General features: G+C 35.6%; 1 protein-coding gene across 1 annotated transcript in view; it reads right to left on the bottom strand.

Annotated features, from left to right (window-relative positions):
* Positions 1–16,884, bottom strand: part of DCC (DCC netrin 1 receptor) — a 766,352-nt gene that overhangs the window by 589,419 nt on the left and 160,049 nt on the right. Inside the window, exons 4-5 of the mRNA XM_042909706.1 lie at positions 6,416–6,566; positions 4,748–4,884 (exon numbers count right to left, since the gene is read on the bottom strand). Of these exons, the coding sequence (XP_042765640.1) occupies positions 4,748–4,884; positions 6,416–6,566 (288 nt within the window). The remainder of the gene's footprint in view (positions 1–4,747; positions 4,885–6,415; positions 6,567–16,884) is intronic.

Here is a 16,884-nt window from a genome sequence, read left to right as displayed (position 1 = left end):
TCCTCCCCTGCTCACAGTCTGTCTGTCTGTCTCTCAAAAATAAATAAACATTTAAAAAATTTTTAAAAAAAGAACATATCTGTGTGAGCTTAGCATGCTGTATGTCAGTAGAGAACCATTCTGAACACATTCCTAGAGGATGAACCCATAGGTTTCTGTCTCCAAAGCAAAAGTCTTAGGCAGGCAAAACACCTGCCCCAAAGGATTTCTTTTCAGAGGTGTTTTCTTGGGAGAAGTATAAAGTCAAGCACCACATGGAGTGATATGTATTACTTACAGTGGCAGGGAAGAGGATATGAGAACTCTTAGATCTGGTTACAGGTTATCAATTATGTGCAAAGGACTGACCTAACAGACTTTTTTGTGTTCTACAAAGCCAGATTATGCTAATTCTAACCAACATTTCTCTAGAAAGTTGATAAGGCAAATAATTGAGAAAACCTGTACACAAAGGTCAACTTTTAATAGTGTATATTGTTTATATTGCTGCAAACAGCTTTAAAAAGAATTCTAGAATCCTTTTGAGAAAGCTCAAGACTGTTTTCATTTTGTCACCAATGTTAGATCCCATGGCTTCTCCTCAAGAGTGAATTTTCTACCCATCTCCTTCTGCATGTATATGGACAATGCACAGGGTTTGTCCAAGGCCAGACACTTCATTGGTTAAAGATCCCATATCTTTTTAAAGTATGCATTTCTGCATTGATTCAGACATTGAATCAATCTAGACATAAGGTAAAGCTTAGAAAATAAATCAGGCAAATCTCCTGAATGTTTATTAAAGGTGATTATAATTCTTGAGCCAGAAAGCTAGTTATCTGGGAAATAATAATGGAAAGAATACCATTCTTTAGTTCTTTTCTGAAAAACAAAGTTTAAAAAAATAATCATAGCACTAGTGCTTTAAACAGAATATAACACTGTTCAGAATTCCTCCCTCTGCAATCTCCTTTTTAAGACTTTGCCTGCCACCACTTACTCAGGTTCTGTCTTTTATGAGAGCAAAGACTATCAACTCTTCATATCTTCACAGATTCCATGTAAACATACAAAATTGAGGGAAAAAAAACATACTCAAAAGGCAGGCAATTCACTGGGGGCAATTAGGGCAATTAATTGTATGAATTTGTAATTACACTACAAACCTAATGAAGCCAGACCTCAAACCTTTTGTAGGTTTCCCAGAACCTAGTGCAGTCCATGTACTCAAAATGCATCCACCAATGCTAATTGATGAATATTCTAATAGATCATAAGCATTAACATAAATGGTTATTATTAGGAATTTATTTATTTATTTATCTGTTTGTTTGTTTATTTATTTATTTAATTTATTCATATGCACTTCAAATAAGTTGTCCTTAATCCTGTCTAATACAGATTTCCCCAAGAGGTTTAACTATTATGGAACTCTTTAAAAAATGTTTATTTTTTATTTTTGAGAGAGAGAGAGAGAGAGAGAGAGAGAGAGAGAAAGAGAGAGAGAGATGGAGAGTGCACAAGCCAGGGAGGGGCAGAGAGAGAGAGAGAGAGGGAAACAGAGAATCCAAAGCAGGTTCTATGCTTTCAGTGCAGAGCCTGATGCAGGGCTCAAACCCCCAAACTGTGAGATCATGACCTGAGCTGAAGTCCAAGACTTAACTGACTGAGCCACCCAGGCCCCCCTATTATGGAACTTTTAATATCCACTTTATAGTGTAAATTCTTTAAATATATTTAATGTTTATTAACTCTGAAACTCTTGAGGAAGACCACAGAGTTTCTCTTGTTGTGTACAAAATGATATCATACTTAAATAGTCTTAGTTCAAGCAGGTTCACATTCAAAGCCAGTCTAAGTGCAAAAAAGAACCATGATTTGAAAGGCAAAACAAAAGCCTGATAAAATGCATTATTAAAGCTTATAAGCACAAGCTTGGATTTCTTGCGGGATTTTATCCTGTGAATAATTTACATTATGGTTAAATTCTTAAAACTGATGAAAACTATTTGGATAACACTGATAATGAAGTTCATTTCTTTTCATCTTTTACTTAAAAAAGGAAAGTAATAAATTACATTTTCTATATAAACTTAGTCCTGCAGGATGAGCTTAACTTTGTATCAGAATAGTCAATGACTATATCAAAGGTTTTATTATATCAACATTTATTTTTAGCCTGGGTAGATGAGTTAAATAGAATTATGATTATCTCCTGAATTAAGGCATGCCTTCTATAATAGTTATAGATCATACTAGGTCTGTGGGAGATCTTTAAAATTTATACCCTGGGGCATCTGGATGGCTCATTGGTTAAGCGTCTGACTCTTGATTTTATCTCAGGTCATAATCTCAAGGTTCATGAGATTAAGCCCCATGTTGTGCTCTGACAGTGTGGATGCTTGGGATTCTCTCTCTCCCCCACTCTCTGCCCTTTCTCCATTCACGTTCTCTCTCTTTCAGAATAAATAAACATTTAAAATGAATGCCCATTACCAAGAAAATTAAAAAAAAATTCCCAAGACATAAACACAACTGCATTTTTTAAATTAATAATGCTTCTAATTTATAGATTCAACATGTAATCTATAATGTGATTTTTGGAACTAGAGTGATTTATTTAGAATAAAAATTTGAGTCTAATAGCAACAAAGCCAGCATCCATAAAGAAAACTATGTGATACCCTATACAAAATGTAAAATAAAAACAAAAAAAACAGAAACAACAAAATATATACACAAAGAGACTACACAGCACAGTTACTCTTCTTCCTATATAAAGAGTTCCTGCAAATAAACAAAATAAAGATGAATATTTTAATAAATATATGAAGGTCAAAAAGATTGATAGGTAACTCACAAAATGCAAAATGCAAATGTCCAGTAAAACTATAAAAAGAAACAAATTTAATACGGATGCAAATTAGAACAAAGAGACTCCATTTTATAAAGTTGTTAGGCAAATATTGGGGCATGGAGAGAAATGTATTCTTTCAGAGACAGGCAATTCTTGCACTGCTGGTGTGGGTATGAACATTTTTTGTGATAATTTTCCTTAGGATATAAGCAAATAACTGACAAAGATACAGAAGAATAATCATCAAAGTGTTTTTGGTGTTGGGGTGTGTGTGTGTGTGTGTGTGTGTGTGTGTGTGTGTGTGTATGTGTGTGTCTGTGCGTCTACGGGTGTTTAAATAGAACATGGAAACAAGATAATGCTCAACAATATAGAACTGGAGAACATACACATATACATAGGAACACACAAAAGAAGAAGCTATGAATGTCAGTGTGTGTGTATATATGTATGACCCTACATATATTCTTTGGCTAATTTCTCACAAATCCTAATTTATATGCATTTGGCTTAGATATCAATATGAAGCATCATGTGTCTAAATACTGTGTATTAATTTGATATAAAATCTGATCTCATATATTTGCAATTATAAGTTTACCTATAATCGTTATAAATTCTATGACTGCATTTGCCTTATGATCAGCAGTATATGTTACAATATAATTTCTATATAGCCATCATGTGTTGCTATACTTTGATGTTACAAATGTAAAAGTTCTTTGTTTCACCAAAAAACTTCCACATGAAATGACTACATTAAATTGCTACCATTTTAAAGACAAGCTGATATTTCAGTTAGAATAATGCTATCTCTAAAACCAAAGAATTAAAGTCCTTTGCTTATTCTTAGTTTAATATTTACAGTTTGATCAAAGAACAAACAACTCCATTGTCTCACTCTCACATACATCATTACCCTATCTGAAGATGAAAGCACTTTCTGAATAAACTTTAAAGCCAAAAAGTAAAATGGATAGAATAATATTATGATGCAGGTTAGCAGATGCACTAGGCATACCATATCTTTTCATTTCTACTGAATAACTTTTAAAAAGTCTGTGATTTTTCCTAGGCTTTTTACAAGGTAAAAAGATTTATTCCAGAGGCAAAAATCCAAAGACTGGTAAACAATTTTTGCTGTTGTTGTTACAGGAAAAAGCATTGGAATTCCAATGGTAAAGCACTTTCTCCAAATTACATGATTCAAATGAAACTGACTAAAAACAATCTGGGGTAGATGATAAAAGAGGTGTTTGAGTACGTACCCTATATAACAATTATTAATTTGCAATGGTATGACGTAACCCTATCTTTCTGAATAATATGTAACATCCGTGCCTCTTAAATTTCTTTAAAGATTCTTTCTATGCAAATTTTCCTTAGATGCATTTGATTTTAATGGTTCACTTTCAACATCACATCTACAGTATTTCCATATTAACAAAACAATCTTACCAAGACATTTGAATTTAATATCAGGGACCCTGTCATCTCAAGTGATATCTGACTTTTCCACTCCAGTGCATATTGTTTATACAATTTCTCTCATTCATCCCTTCATTTACTTTCCCCAGATAAAATATTTGGGAATCTCCCCTTTTATATTTAACTCCTTTGTTGCTTAAGACATTTGTTTATTAATAATTTTCCATAGGTTTCAGTTGTATCATTGGAATAATTGGACTAAAGAGTGATGCATCTGGATTTTAGTCAATGAGCAAGTATTCAAACACTGCATTTAATCCCTATGCAATTAATCAAAGTAGAGAAAGGACATGTGTGAAACCCAGGGACTTCATAATTTCATACTAATAAGCACAAGAGGTAATTCAGGAATAAGCATTTAAAGTGTCACAGTGATGCATTTTGAAAAGGGCAGTGTAAATGAATCTTGAGCCATTGACTTACCCAAGACCGTGAGCTCTGCAGAGGCACTAATATTCTCATTTTTATATGTAACAACACAGGTGTAAGTTCCACTATCATCATCTGTCACATTGGAGATAAGCAGATTGCTTCCACCCAGTAAAGAATACTTTTTGGACCTGAAAGACATAGGCATATAAAATTAGAGAGCAGATTAATGTAGGGATATATAGGTGTATACCAGGCAATGTACTCAGAGGTTTAAATAAACTCCACAAAAGATCAAATTATCAAATTAGAAAGAGAGTCTATTTTATGAGGCTTTGATAACATCACATTTATTGATCAAAAATTGATTCAAGGTAAACCAATCCCACTGGAAGGCAGTGATCAAAGAAATTAAACAGATTAAACTTGGAACCAAGCTTAATACTGAAAAGAAATTTACAGATAATCTGGCCCAATTCTCTTATTTTGGATTTGAGGACCACAAGTACCAGAAAAGTGATTCCCCACAGTGGAAGGCAATGTGTTGTGTCCTGACATCCAATTTAGTAATCTTTGTACAAAGCCACATTTCACTGTGTACCAGGAATATCTGGCTACATTCAGAGAACACATTTGACATACTAAAGCTACAAACAGATTTCTCACATGCTTTCATATTCTCAGAAGTATAGTGACACCACACCATACAGTGTTGTTATAATATAGGTGGGAGGTGAAAGTTATGGTCTATGAACCTCTCTCATCATAGAAAACAGAAGTGTTAAAAAGGAGTACACCATACCTCCAAATCAATAAAATTAATTTCTTAAGTGAAATCCATTTAATCAAAACGTTTCAGACTAAGCGCTCCATTCTATTAAGAGTTTACTTTCTAACTACGCTTTAATATGAACGTCTACTAATTCAAAGCCAGCCATGTTCTCCTTTTGTTTTATTTTAAATATTTGTTACATCTGGAATATGAAAGGTATAACTGGACCTGAAAAAAATTTCACAGACCCTATAATGACATGCTATATATTTCAAATCAGAAAATTTTAATTTCTTAATAAATATTTCACTATACCACTTCCTTAGGATGAGATTCTCCAAGGTATCTTCGCTGAATATTTTTTGGACAGTGTTATTTTAACAGCAACACTGGCTTTCTGAACTTCTTTTCTGAATTGATCTCATGGATTTTGACTCTGTCCTCCATCTCTTTATCCCAGTGGATAAAAATCTTCCGTATAGGGGGGCCTGGGTGGCGCAGTCGGTTAAGCGTCCGACTTCAGCCAGGTCACGATCTCGCGGTCCGTGAGTTCGAGCCCCGCGTCACGCTCTGGGCTGATGGCTCGGAGCCTGGAGCCTGTTTCCGATTCTGTGTCTCCCTCTCTCTCTGCCCCTCCCCCGTTCATGCTCTGTCTCTCTCTGTCCCAAAAATAAATAAAAAAAAAAAAAAAACGTTGAAAAAAAAAATTAAAAAAAAAAAAAAGAATCCATCATTAACCGGGACCAATAACTTCGCTAATTAGGAAATGACGATCATAGGTCCCTTTTAGAAAAAAAAAAAAAAAAAAAATCTTCCGTATATTGTATAATGTCAAGGAATGTGGGAGGAAATCAATTATCATTAAAAACCCTAGTATTTCTAGGTACCTTTAGCAAATGAGAAAGATAAACAGTGACATATACTTCACAGAAGTCTTCAATGTGTAGTACCTGAGTTGGACGACTTCCTCTCCTCGTAACCAGGTAAAACTCGGGGGAGGATAGCCAGAAACACAACACTCCAGGATGGCATCTTTTCCTTCAATGGCTACTACATTGGATGGTCTTTGCAAAAAATACAGCTGCCTATGTAGTCCTGGATCTGTGGAAAGAAAACACAGGATCACATCTTTTTATGAAAAGCACTGTAAAGATAAATGATGTAGCTTGAACCAATTTTTTCCTAATAAACACTCTGATAGGGAGGAAGAAAAGAAAACAATGAAAAGATGTGAATGAAACTTATAAACTGGAATCTTAAAAGGCTTTTCCATCCCCAGTTTCTAGGATCATGCTAGTAGAATATTCTTAGCAGTTGATGACATCACAGTATAAGGCAAAAGGCAAAAGCTTGAGGTTACTAGTCAGTCGTGTGGGCTGCAGAATTTCTCAGTTTCTCATTAGAGAACAAGACTATATTACCAGTAACTTTTCTAAATGTTATCACTTGAAACTTTCTGATATGTTCAGTTTGTCTGCCACTAATATCTATTCCACTTCTGCTTTGTCCATTGCTTCCATGGCTGTCAGGATGATGTTAAATAACACACAAGCATTAAGAAGATAGAATGTAGAAGGTACTAAAAAAAAATCTGCTGTCTTCAAAACAGAGCTTACATTAAATTTTGTTTTGTATAACAATAAGTTTGGCTGTTTCTAAGCCTTCTGCTTATTTTTAATTTCTAACAACATCCCAAAGCATTTGTCCCTAGAGCTGAGACTCTGCATAAAGAGTTCTTTATCTTTCTACCTAGCCCAAAGCATTTTCTAGCTCTATATATCCAACGTTATCCATTTGTTCTAGCAGGTAACTAAAAAAAGTATCTATTCAACCTACAAACTCATTCCACTCACCTTAGAACTCATTTGTTCCAAAGTTGCTAAAATTATGTCAGATGGAATAAGAAAAAAAATTACAAAATCCTAAGCACAAGGTTCAACGCAGTTAAGAGAAAACTCTGAGAGTTAACAGCTTCTCTTCCATCTCCCCTCATATTCCACTCCTAATCCCCAGGACACACCAACAGCAGCCTATGGTTAGGTGAGCTTAGAGGAAATCCTCCTTGCCATGGTGATACATCCTCTGACCTGACCTGCTGACTAAATTTCTATCACTCAAAGTTTATTTAAGATAAGATGTATTTCCACATCACTATTAAAATCCACATCCCCCTGTGGAGATTTGGTTTAGGCTATTTTCAACTACTAATGCATTAAATTGAATTAGCACGTAATCTGTCATTTTTCAAACTCAAAGCACAGTCTTGAAGCAAAGAAAATGAGGCCATGAAATCTTAAAAACTAGGATTGGGGCAGATGGAGAATTGCCAGGGGAGATTAGAACCAACTGTGTCATAGTGTGAGCCATGGAGGAGCAGAGGGGAAGTGAGGTAGGAGGAGACCTGCGGAACATTTTAACATCACTGTTAGTCTTCCTTGGCCTGACCCAACTCCATGCAGCTTGATCACAGGTTAATAAAAGAATATCAACTCTGTAGTTAAAGGTTGGAATAGTAATTGTCATCTAAAGTACTGTGTGTGAAGAAAGAGAAACACTATCTGTCTTCTCACATCAGTTTCTGGTTGTTACAGCAACAAAAATAAATACTCTCACAATGAAAATATTGAAAGAATTTTTGAAATGTGTTAATCCTTATTAAATCAATATTGTAGAAAAAATGTCTCAAAACTTTAAAAAGATTGCTGGTGGGATATGTCATTTCCATTTTTGAAAATGACTTTTCAAATCAAATGAAAATAGTTGGAAGGATAATGTTGCTTAACAATAGATTTCCTGAAATAGAAGTTTCCTAAAATGTATATTATAAATAGCTATCTTAATAATGGAGTCCTATCTATCAAATGCTTTACTTCTATCACCTGTACCTCAGTAGAAATGTTTCAGCTGCATATACTGTATAATACTATATACTGTTATGCACACACACACACACACACACACACACACACACTAATGTTATAATACTATAGCATCAAGTAAGATCTACTTAATTTGATCTTATAGCTAAAAGAAAAATTTAGTTAGAGCCTATGTGCAATACTATTTATACATTAAAGAACCAAAATTCAACTCAGCTATTATACTTTATTTTATTAGAAAACAAAATCACTCAATACAAAATGTTTTTATTTTTTTATTTTAATTTATTTAAAAAATGGAATAGTAGGGAGTTTCCATATACCAGTTCCCCATTCCCAATAGTCGCCCCTATAATTAACAACTTGCATGAAGATGGTACATTTATTACAACTAGTTAAGTGATATTGGCATATTATTATAAACTAAAGTCAATAATACACCTTAGGCTGACTCTTTTTGTTGTATAGTTGTATGGGTTTTGACAAATGTGCAATGTCAGTATTCAGCATTACAGTATCATATAGCTTCACCACCCTAAAAATCCCCTAACCTTCATGTATTCATTCATTTCCCACCACCCCTATTTCAAATCCCAGGAAATCACTGGATTTTCTACTATTTCTCCAGTTTTATCTTTTCCAGAGTATCCTGTAGTTGGAACTCTATAGTATATAGATTTCTCACATTGATTTCTTTCACTTAGTAATATCCACTTAGGGTTTCTCTATGTCTTTTGAGTGCTCAATAGTTCATTTACTCTTCTTGCTGCATAATATTCCATTATATGGATCTACCACAGTTTGTTCATCCATTCACCTATTGAAGGAAAACTTGATTGCTTGGTGATTATGAACATATCTGCCATAAATGTGTATTTGCAGATTTTTTCTGGCCATAACTTTTCAACTTAATTGGGTAAATGGCTTGAAGAGTGATTGTTATAGTGTATGGTAAAACAATGTTTATCTTTGTAAGAGACTCCCAAACTGTCTTCCAAAGTGGCTCTGCAATTTTGCATTCCCACTGGCAATGAATGAAAGTTCCTATTGCTTCTATCCTCAAAAGCATTTGGTGTGGCCATTTTTTTTTTTTCATTTTAACAGGTGCCTAGTATTATAACTGTTCCAACTTGCAATTCCCCGATGACACATAATATTGAACATATTGCATGTGCTTGGTCTCCATCTTTTAGTTCCTCTTCGGAAGGTGTCTGCCTATTTTTAAAATTGATTTGTTTGTTTTCTTATCATTGAGTTTCCACTGCTTGTATATTTCAGACACGAGTCATTTTATCAAATTGTGTTTTGCATATATTTTCTGTATGTGGCTTGTTTCTACTTTCTCTTAACATTGTATTTTGCAGAGCAGAAATGATTAATATTATAACTTGTCAATCTTTCCTTTCATGGGTCATTTTATAGGTCTAAAAATTCATTGTTGAACCTAAGTTCACCTAGATTTTCTCCTATGTTGTCTCCTAGAAGTTTTTATAATTTTGCACTTTACATGTAGGTCTATGATCTGTTTTGAGTTAATTTTTTGCAAAAATGTATAATAAGGTCTGGGCCTGGAGGTTTTGTTTTATTTTGTTTTGCAAATGAATATCCAATTGTTCCAGAACCATTTGTTGAAAAGACTATCCTTTCTCCGTTGGCTTGATTTTGTACCTTTGTGAAAGATCAGTTGACTTTATGTGGGTCTATTTCTGGGTGCTCTGTTTTGTTCTATTGATCTGTTTGCCTGTTATTTGGCCAATATCACACCATCTTGACTATTGTACCTTTACAATGAGTCTGATGTCAAACAGTGTGCATCCTCAGACTTTCTTCTTCAGTATTGTTGTCACTATTCTATGTCTCCTGTCTTTCCATAAAAACTTTTGAATCAATTTATTGAGATACACAAAATAACTTTAACTCACTGCGATTTTGTCTTTATCCTAAAATATCAATAGTTCAGGCATCACTGGGCTCATATTGCCACAAAATAACTGCTATTACCTTTTTAGACAGAGCTTGTATATTCCAGATGACTTCAATCTCTGCCTGCCCCATTTCAATTATGTTTATTACCTTTGTAGCTTCATTGGAGGCATTAGTGTTTGTGACCTGATGATAGGTATAAAAATGTCAGCTATTGCCTGATAAATTTGGTTTTATTTTTTTCATTCTCTATAAATGTAAAACCCAATAAAGTCTAAGATTATGGAAGTTTCCAAAAAAAGCAAGTAGAATTTTTTTAATTTTTTTTTAATGTTTGTTTATTTTTGAGACAGAGAGAGAGAGAAAAAAAAAAGCATGGGTAGGGGAGGGACAGAGAGAGAGGGAGACACAGAATCTGAAGCAGGCTCCAGGCTCTGAGCTGTCAGCACAAAGCTGGATGCGGGGCTCAAATCCACAAGCAGCGAGATCATGACCTGAGCCAAAGTTGGACACTTAACTGACTGAGCCACCCAGGCGCCTCAGCAAAGAGAAATTTTTTAATAGTAAATAGCTTCCTATGTTTCCCAACATTGTGATGAATTAAATATGATCACCAATTTTTTTTAGTTCCTTCAATCCAGAATGGAGGGTCTAGTTCCCTATAGTTTAATTCTGGCCTGGCCCTATGTTGTGCTTTGATCCAAAGATTATAAACCCATAGATTATGTCATACTATATGAACTCTGGAGCTAAGGCCTCAAGAGGTATTACAGTTTCTTCCATGACTCTTTCTGAGACTGGCATCTTAGTCTAGCCACCTGAAGAAGACACATGACAGATAACTGGGTTAAGTTCCCCCAAGTCAAAAATGAGTACCAACTGACAGATGTTTGAGTTAGGCCAACTTGAATCTTCCACTTCTGCCAAATGTACACAAGGGAGCCAAAGTGAAACCAGCAGAGGAACTGCTGAGATATACCACAGGATTATACAAGAAAATAAATTGTTTCAAGTCACTAAATTTTAGACTGGCTTCTTATGTAGCAACAGATATTTGCCTTATTTTTTTCTCTAAAATTTGATTTTTTTTAAAAAAGGGTGTCAAGAAAGTAGATTTACATTTTTAAATTAGGGAGGATAGGGGCACTGGGGTGGCTTAGTCGGTTAAGCATCTGACTTCAGCTCAGGTCATGATCTACGGTTCATGGGTTTGAGCCCCACATCGAGCTCCGTGTTGACAGTGCGGAGCCTGCTTGGGATTCTCTCTCTCCCTCTCTCTCTGTCCCTCCCTCACTCATGCTGTCTCTGTCTTTCTCAAAATAAATAAACTTAAATAAATAAAAGAATGTTTAATATAAAATAAAATAAAATAAAATAAAATAAAATAAAATAAAATAAAATAAAATAGGGATGATGGGACACCTGTATGCTTCAGTTGGTTAAACCTCTGATTCTTGCTTCAGCTCAGGTCATGATCTCATGGTTTGTGAGATCAAGCCCCATGTCAGGCTCCATGCTCTTAGCATGGAGCCTGCTTGGGATTCTTTCTCTCCCTCTCTCTCTCTGTTCCTCTCCAACTTGTGCATGCACATGGGCTCTCTGTGTCTCTTTCCTTCTCAAAGTAAATAAACTTGAAATGAAATGAAATGAAATGAAATGAAATGAAATGAAATGAAATGAAATGAAAGAGGATAGAGGTACAATTGTCAATACTATTTTTGTGTGATAGAATCATAGGTGATTTTTATTTATATCTTTGGATTTCCAAAGCTTTTTATAAGAACATATGTTAGTTTGAGTGTACACAGTTATGTTAAATTCTGTTGTTGTAAGGTGGATGACAATTACACGAGGAACAAAGAAATTATAAAAGTAAATGATTAAGACACAAGGCACATATTTAAGAGCAGATGAAAGTTTTCTCTCTAGGCTCTACAATAGTATGGATAGAAAAGCCCTGGAAAGAATAAACTTGAAATTCTAGGTCATGACTTTAGTTGACTAAATTGATTTTAAGGGGCTATGATAGAATTCAGAACTATTCATAAAAATCATTTTTGTTCTTGCTATATGGGCACTGACTATTCATACCCAAATGGAATTATTCAGCTAATAGAACATGGCAAATTTTTCCAGTTAATTAATGAGCATGATTTAATCACATGAAATGGAATCAGAATTCCAGTTTGTAATACTATATTTAATTAACTGGGTGATGGGTACACAAATGGTCATTTTATTTTTATTCTTTAAACTGCACAAATGTTTCATATGCTTCTATATATGTGCTATATGTTTTAAAATGAAAAAGAGAGGAGAATGCAAGGGTAGAGACAAGAAAACATATTTGGCAATAGCTTTAAAATCAAACCAGCAAAAATTGATTTTTTCTGTCAATTTATATATTAAAAATAAACAAACAAAAAAAAGAAGCAGACCGCTTTAATATGATGTTCATGGAAGTTAATGCAAAAAAAAATTATGCAGCCATTTTTCTAAATTGATTATAAGCAGTCTGATTTGCTTAGACTAAAACCCACTTTAACTTTTTCCTGTTGGTAAGGGGGTGGGAAATGTTCGCCTGATTCTCAAACCTGATCTTATTCTCATCCTGGTGGCAATAAAGCTAATCCTCTTCAGAGGGCCAGAGGGTAGTATGTAACTAAAGGGAGAAGAATCGTGACAGTGATACTGCTCTCTGACATACACATTTAGATTGCATTTAAAGTGTAACATCTTAGCGTAACATGCTGCTTTTGCTTATGCTTCCTTCCTTCCTGCCTGCCTGCCTTCCTGCCTGCCGGCCTGCCTACCTTCCGGCCTTCCTGCCTGCCTGTCTGCCTGCCTGCTTTCCTGCCTACCTCTCTGCCTTCCTGCCTGCCTGCCTGCCTTCCTGCCTGCCTGCCTACCTTCCGGCCTTCCTGCCTACCTGCCTGCCTGCCTGCCTGCCTGCCTACCTACCTACCTGCCTGCCTGCCTGCCTTCCTGTCTGCCTACCTGCCTGCCTGCCTGCCTGCCTTCCTGCCTGCCTGTCTGCCTTCCTGCCTGCCTGCCTTCCCGCCTGCCTGTCTGCCTTCCTGCCTGTCTTCCTGCCTGCCTGCCTTCCTGCCTACCTCTCTGCCTTCCTGCCTGCCTTCCTTCCTGCCTGCCTACCTACCTGCCTACCTGCCTGCCTTCCTGCCTTCCTGTCTGCCTTCCCTCCTGTCTGCCTACCTACCTACCTGCTTGCCTGCCTGCCTGCCTACCTACCTGCCTACCTGCATGCCTGCCTGCCTATCTGCCTACCTACCTACCTTCCTGCCTGCCTGCCTGCCTGCCTACCTGCTTGCCTGTCTGCCTATCTACCTGACTGCCTGCCTGCCTTTCCCACCTTTCTAACTTTTTAAATGAAAAATCTGGCCGATATATTTGGCTTAAACTGTTATCTGAGTTGGAGAGGACTGATCCATAATCATTAGGAAAATGAATAATTATGTAGACAGTGGATCTCACAACTATGTGGTTTCGGGAACCACTGTACTCTTAAAAACTACTGAGGACCCCAAGGAGATTTTATTTATGTAGGTTATAGCCATAAATATTTACCATATTGAAAGTCAAAATTGAGAGACTTTAAAAAAATATGTATTCATTGAATATTTATTCACAATTTACCATAATATATGTATTTTTAACTGTATTAACTGTATTTTGTTTTTCCAAAACAAAAAAATTATTAGTGAGAAGATGGGTAGTACTTTACATTTTTCTAAAATTTTTAATGAGTAGTTTAATAGAGAATAACTAGACTGTTATGTTGAATAATGCATTTGCTTTGTTCTGGTATGTTTATCTGGTTGAATTACATGAAAATAACTAACCTCCAACAGATATGTAGTTGGAAAAGGAAAGGTATGTTTTAACTGCCTTTTCAAATAATTGTAGATTTTATCCTTTAACACTACTCCAGTAAGTAGTTTCTTGAAAGTTACTTGTAACATGGAATCCGATGCCATATTAATAAACATTCTCCACTGCTATATAAAAATCCATTGCTCTGTCTTGGACTGTGAATAGATCTTTTTTACCCATGAGGGATTCTTGTCACATCAAGCTGTGGTCATTCCGGATGGCACAGTGAATTAGACAGATCTTCCCACTGTTGACACATTTCATTACACAGTATCAAAAATCCCCATTTGTTACTATTGCCACCAATCCCATCAGAAAGGCCTTTTAATGTTGTGATGCTGTCATGCTCAAGTGGCAGATACAAGTTTTCCAAATTTCTAATTTTAACTTAAAAGCTTGAATTTCATCCTTGGCAGCAGATACTATTTTCCTTAAACTGACTGGCTCACTTTTCTCATTTCTGAGAAAATGTCTAACCAGTACCCAAGTCTGAATAGCTATAGTTTTTCCGTTGATTGCCCTTTCAAGCGAAAATGGTGTTCTATAAAAAAAAAAAAAGCTAATTCAGCTTGAAACTCAAATGATCGTGAAAATAAAAAAAAATCAATGTACTTAGACATCCTTCATATGCATTTCCTCTTTTTATATGCTGAATATTAAAAATATATGCACTTAAGGATTAAGAATTAATAAACTTAATAATTTTTACTGCATCATGAAAGGTATTCTTAGTCAACATAGGGAAACAATACAAAAAGACCCCCAAAACTGTATGATCATTAAAATAGGTTTGACCCTGCAGATTCCCTAAAAGTGTCTCGAGAAACAGTAAGAGTCCATGGAACATACTTTGAGAACCAGTGTAGACACAGCTTCAACAAATTAGCTCATCTTCTGAGAAGAAGCCCATTTCCTTTCAACACGGGAATAGTTTTGCATCCTTGAAGTAGAAACTGATAAGAGTAATGATTACTCTTCCTCTTCCTTATTATTATTGTTATTACTATTATTTCTGTTATTATCATTATTATTTATTTGCATTTGTGAGGGCGGTAAAAATCTTAACTATTTCCAATCACTGTCTTTCAGCAGTCGATTAAAAATCAACAGGACAAATGGGTGGCTCAGTTGGTTAAGGGTCTGAATTTGGCTCAGGTCATGATGTCACAGTTGATAGATTCGAGCCCTGCATTGGGCTCTGTGCTGACAGCTCAGAGCCTGGAGCCTGCTTCGGATTCTGTGTTTCCCTCTCTCTCTGCCCTTCCCCTGCTTGTGTTCTGTCTCTCTCTCTCTTTCAAAAATTAAATAAACATTTAAAAAATTTAAAAAATTAAATTAAAAAAAATAAAAATCAAGAAGCATCTTGGACCATATAACCTGACACATTTACCTACATTTCACATATTTGGAAATAAAAACTCCACTGTCTTCAGAGCTCATTACCCAAAGAGACATGGGGAGGCACACTAGTGAAAGTAGGGAGAGTATTTTCTATTTAAGGGCATTTCAATAAAAAAAAATTCTATCAGACACTAATGTGGCCAAATTGAGTCTCTGAGGCCAGCTAGAAGCTAAATTGGACTCTGCATTTGCAGGCCCAAATGTGTCAGGGCCACATGATTTTGTCTTACCTCATGATAGAAAACTGGACTGATTACATATGTCATCCAATGCTGGATACATTTTATAGTGAAAGGTGACTCTCTTTATTACTATTCTAGGACATTTGATGTAACCAATGAGTGGAATGCATGCTCACCCTGCGATGACAATGACTTTCTTTTAATGGGGCCATTTTCCTCAATTATTGTTTATGGATCTCAACACTAAACCTGCATAGCTGAATCTCAAGAATAACTGAGGCAGAGAGAAATTTAATTATGGACTGTTGGTGTCTGGGCCACCAGACAAAAATACCGGTGTTCACAATTTAATAACTATCTTCCTCAAAATAACCAGCGCTTGCTTTTAATTTTGATGCTTCCTGAATACAGAATTTTTCCCCCTGCCCTTATTGTATACTCTTTGGTTTTCTTTATTAAATGACTGACTCAATGGAATATCAAACACTTTTCCAATTGGAAATGAAAGGACACTGCAGGCGACAGTGGGGTATTGTCTTTGATTTCTTCCCAGGCATAAGAGTTACAAATTAATTTAACTTCACAGAACTGGTTTCCTGACTACATCCTCAATTTCAAGCTAACATACTGTTTACCTGCTGGCTCTGTAGCCATCCCCCATCTAGTTCTGTTTCAGGAAATTCAGCAGGTACCGTGTGCCTTCAAACCAAAGCAGATATAATAATATGTGCTCTGAGTGAAAAATTCCATGGAACTCCTTCTAACTCTGTGTTTAGAGTGTATTTTATTAAAAACTGGCTTAATCCAAGGTGATCACAGGAAAATCAAAATTTATTTAATAAAAAAAGAAAAGAAAACTCCATCTGGCTGAAAGCCAAAGAGCTTTGAACAGGGTAGGAGAAAGAAACCATTTCTCAGGAGCTAGTATTCATCCCTCTATGATTCTATTACTTCCCTTCCTCATTTACACCAATTCAGTACTAAAAATGACATTCCCTCTCTGTAAATATTCCTACATCTGTTCATATTTCCTCTTTCTTTCTCCATGTACACACACATACTGCTATTTGTAGATAGAGTTTGGAAGAAGAAAGCAGAGTGTCTATTCTTACCATTGGCATATGGCTGTATCCCTGTGTCTCA

Source organism: Panthera leo, chromosome D3 (genome assembly GCF_018350215.1).
Source record: "Panthera leo isolate Ple1 chromosome D3, P.leo_Ple1_pat1.1, whole genome shotgun sequence".
Taxonomy (NCBI): domain Eukaryota; kingdom Metazoa; phylum Chordata; class Mammalia; order Carnivora; family Felidae; genus Panthera; species Panthera leo.
This window is presented reverse-complemented; position numbering and strand designations above follow the sequence as displayed.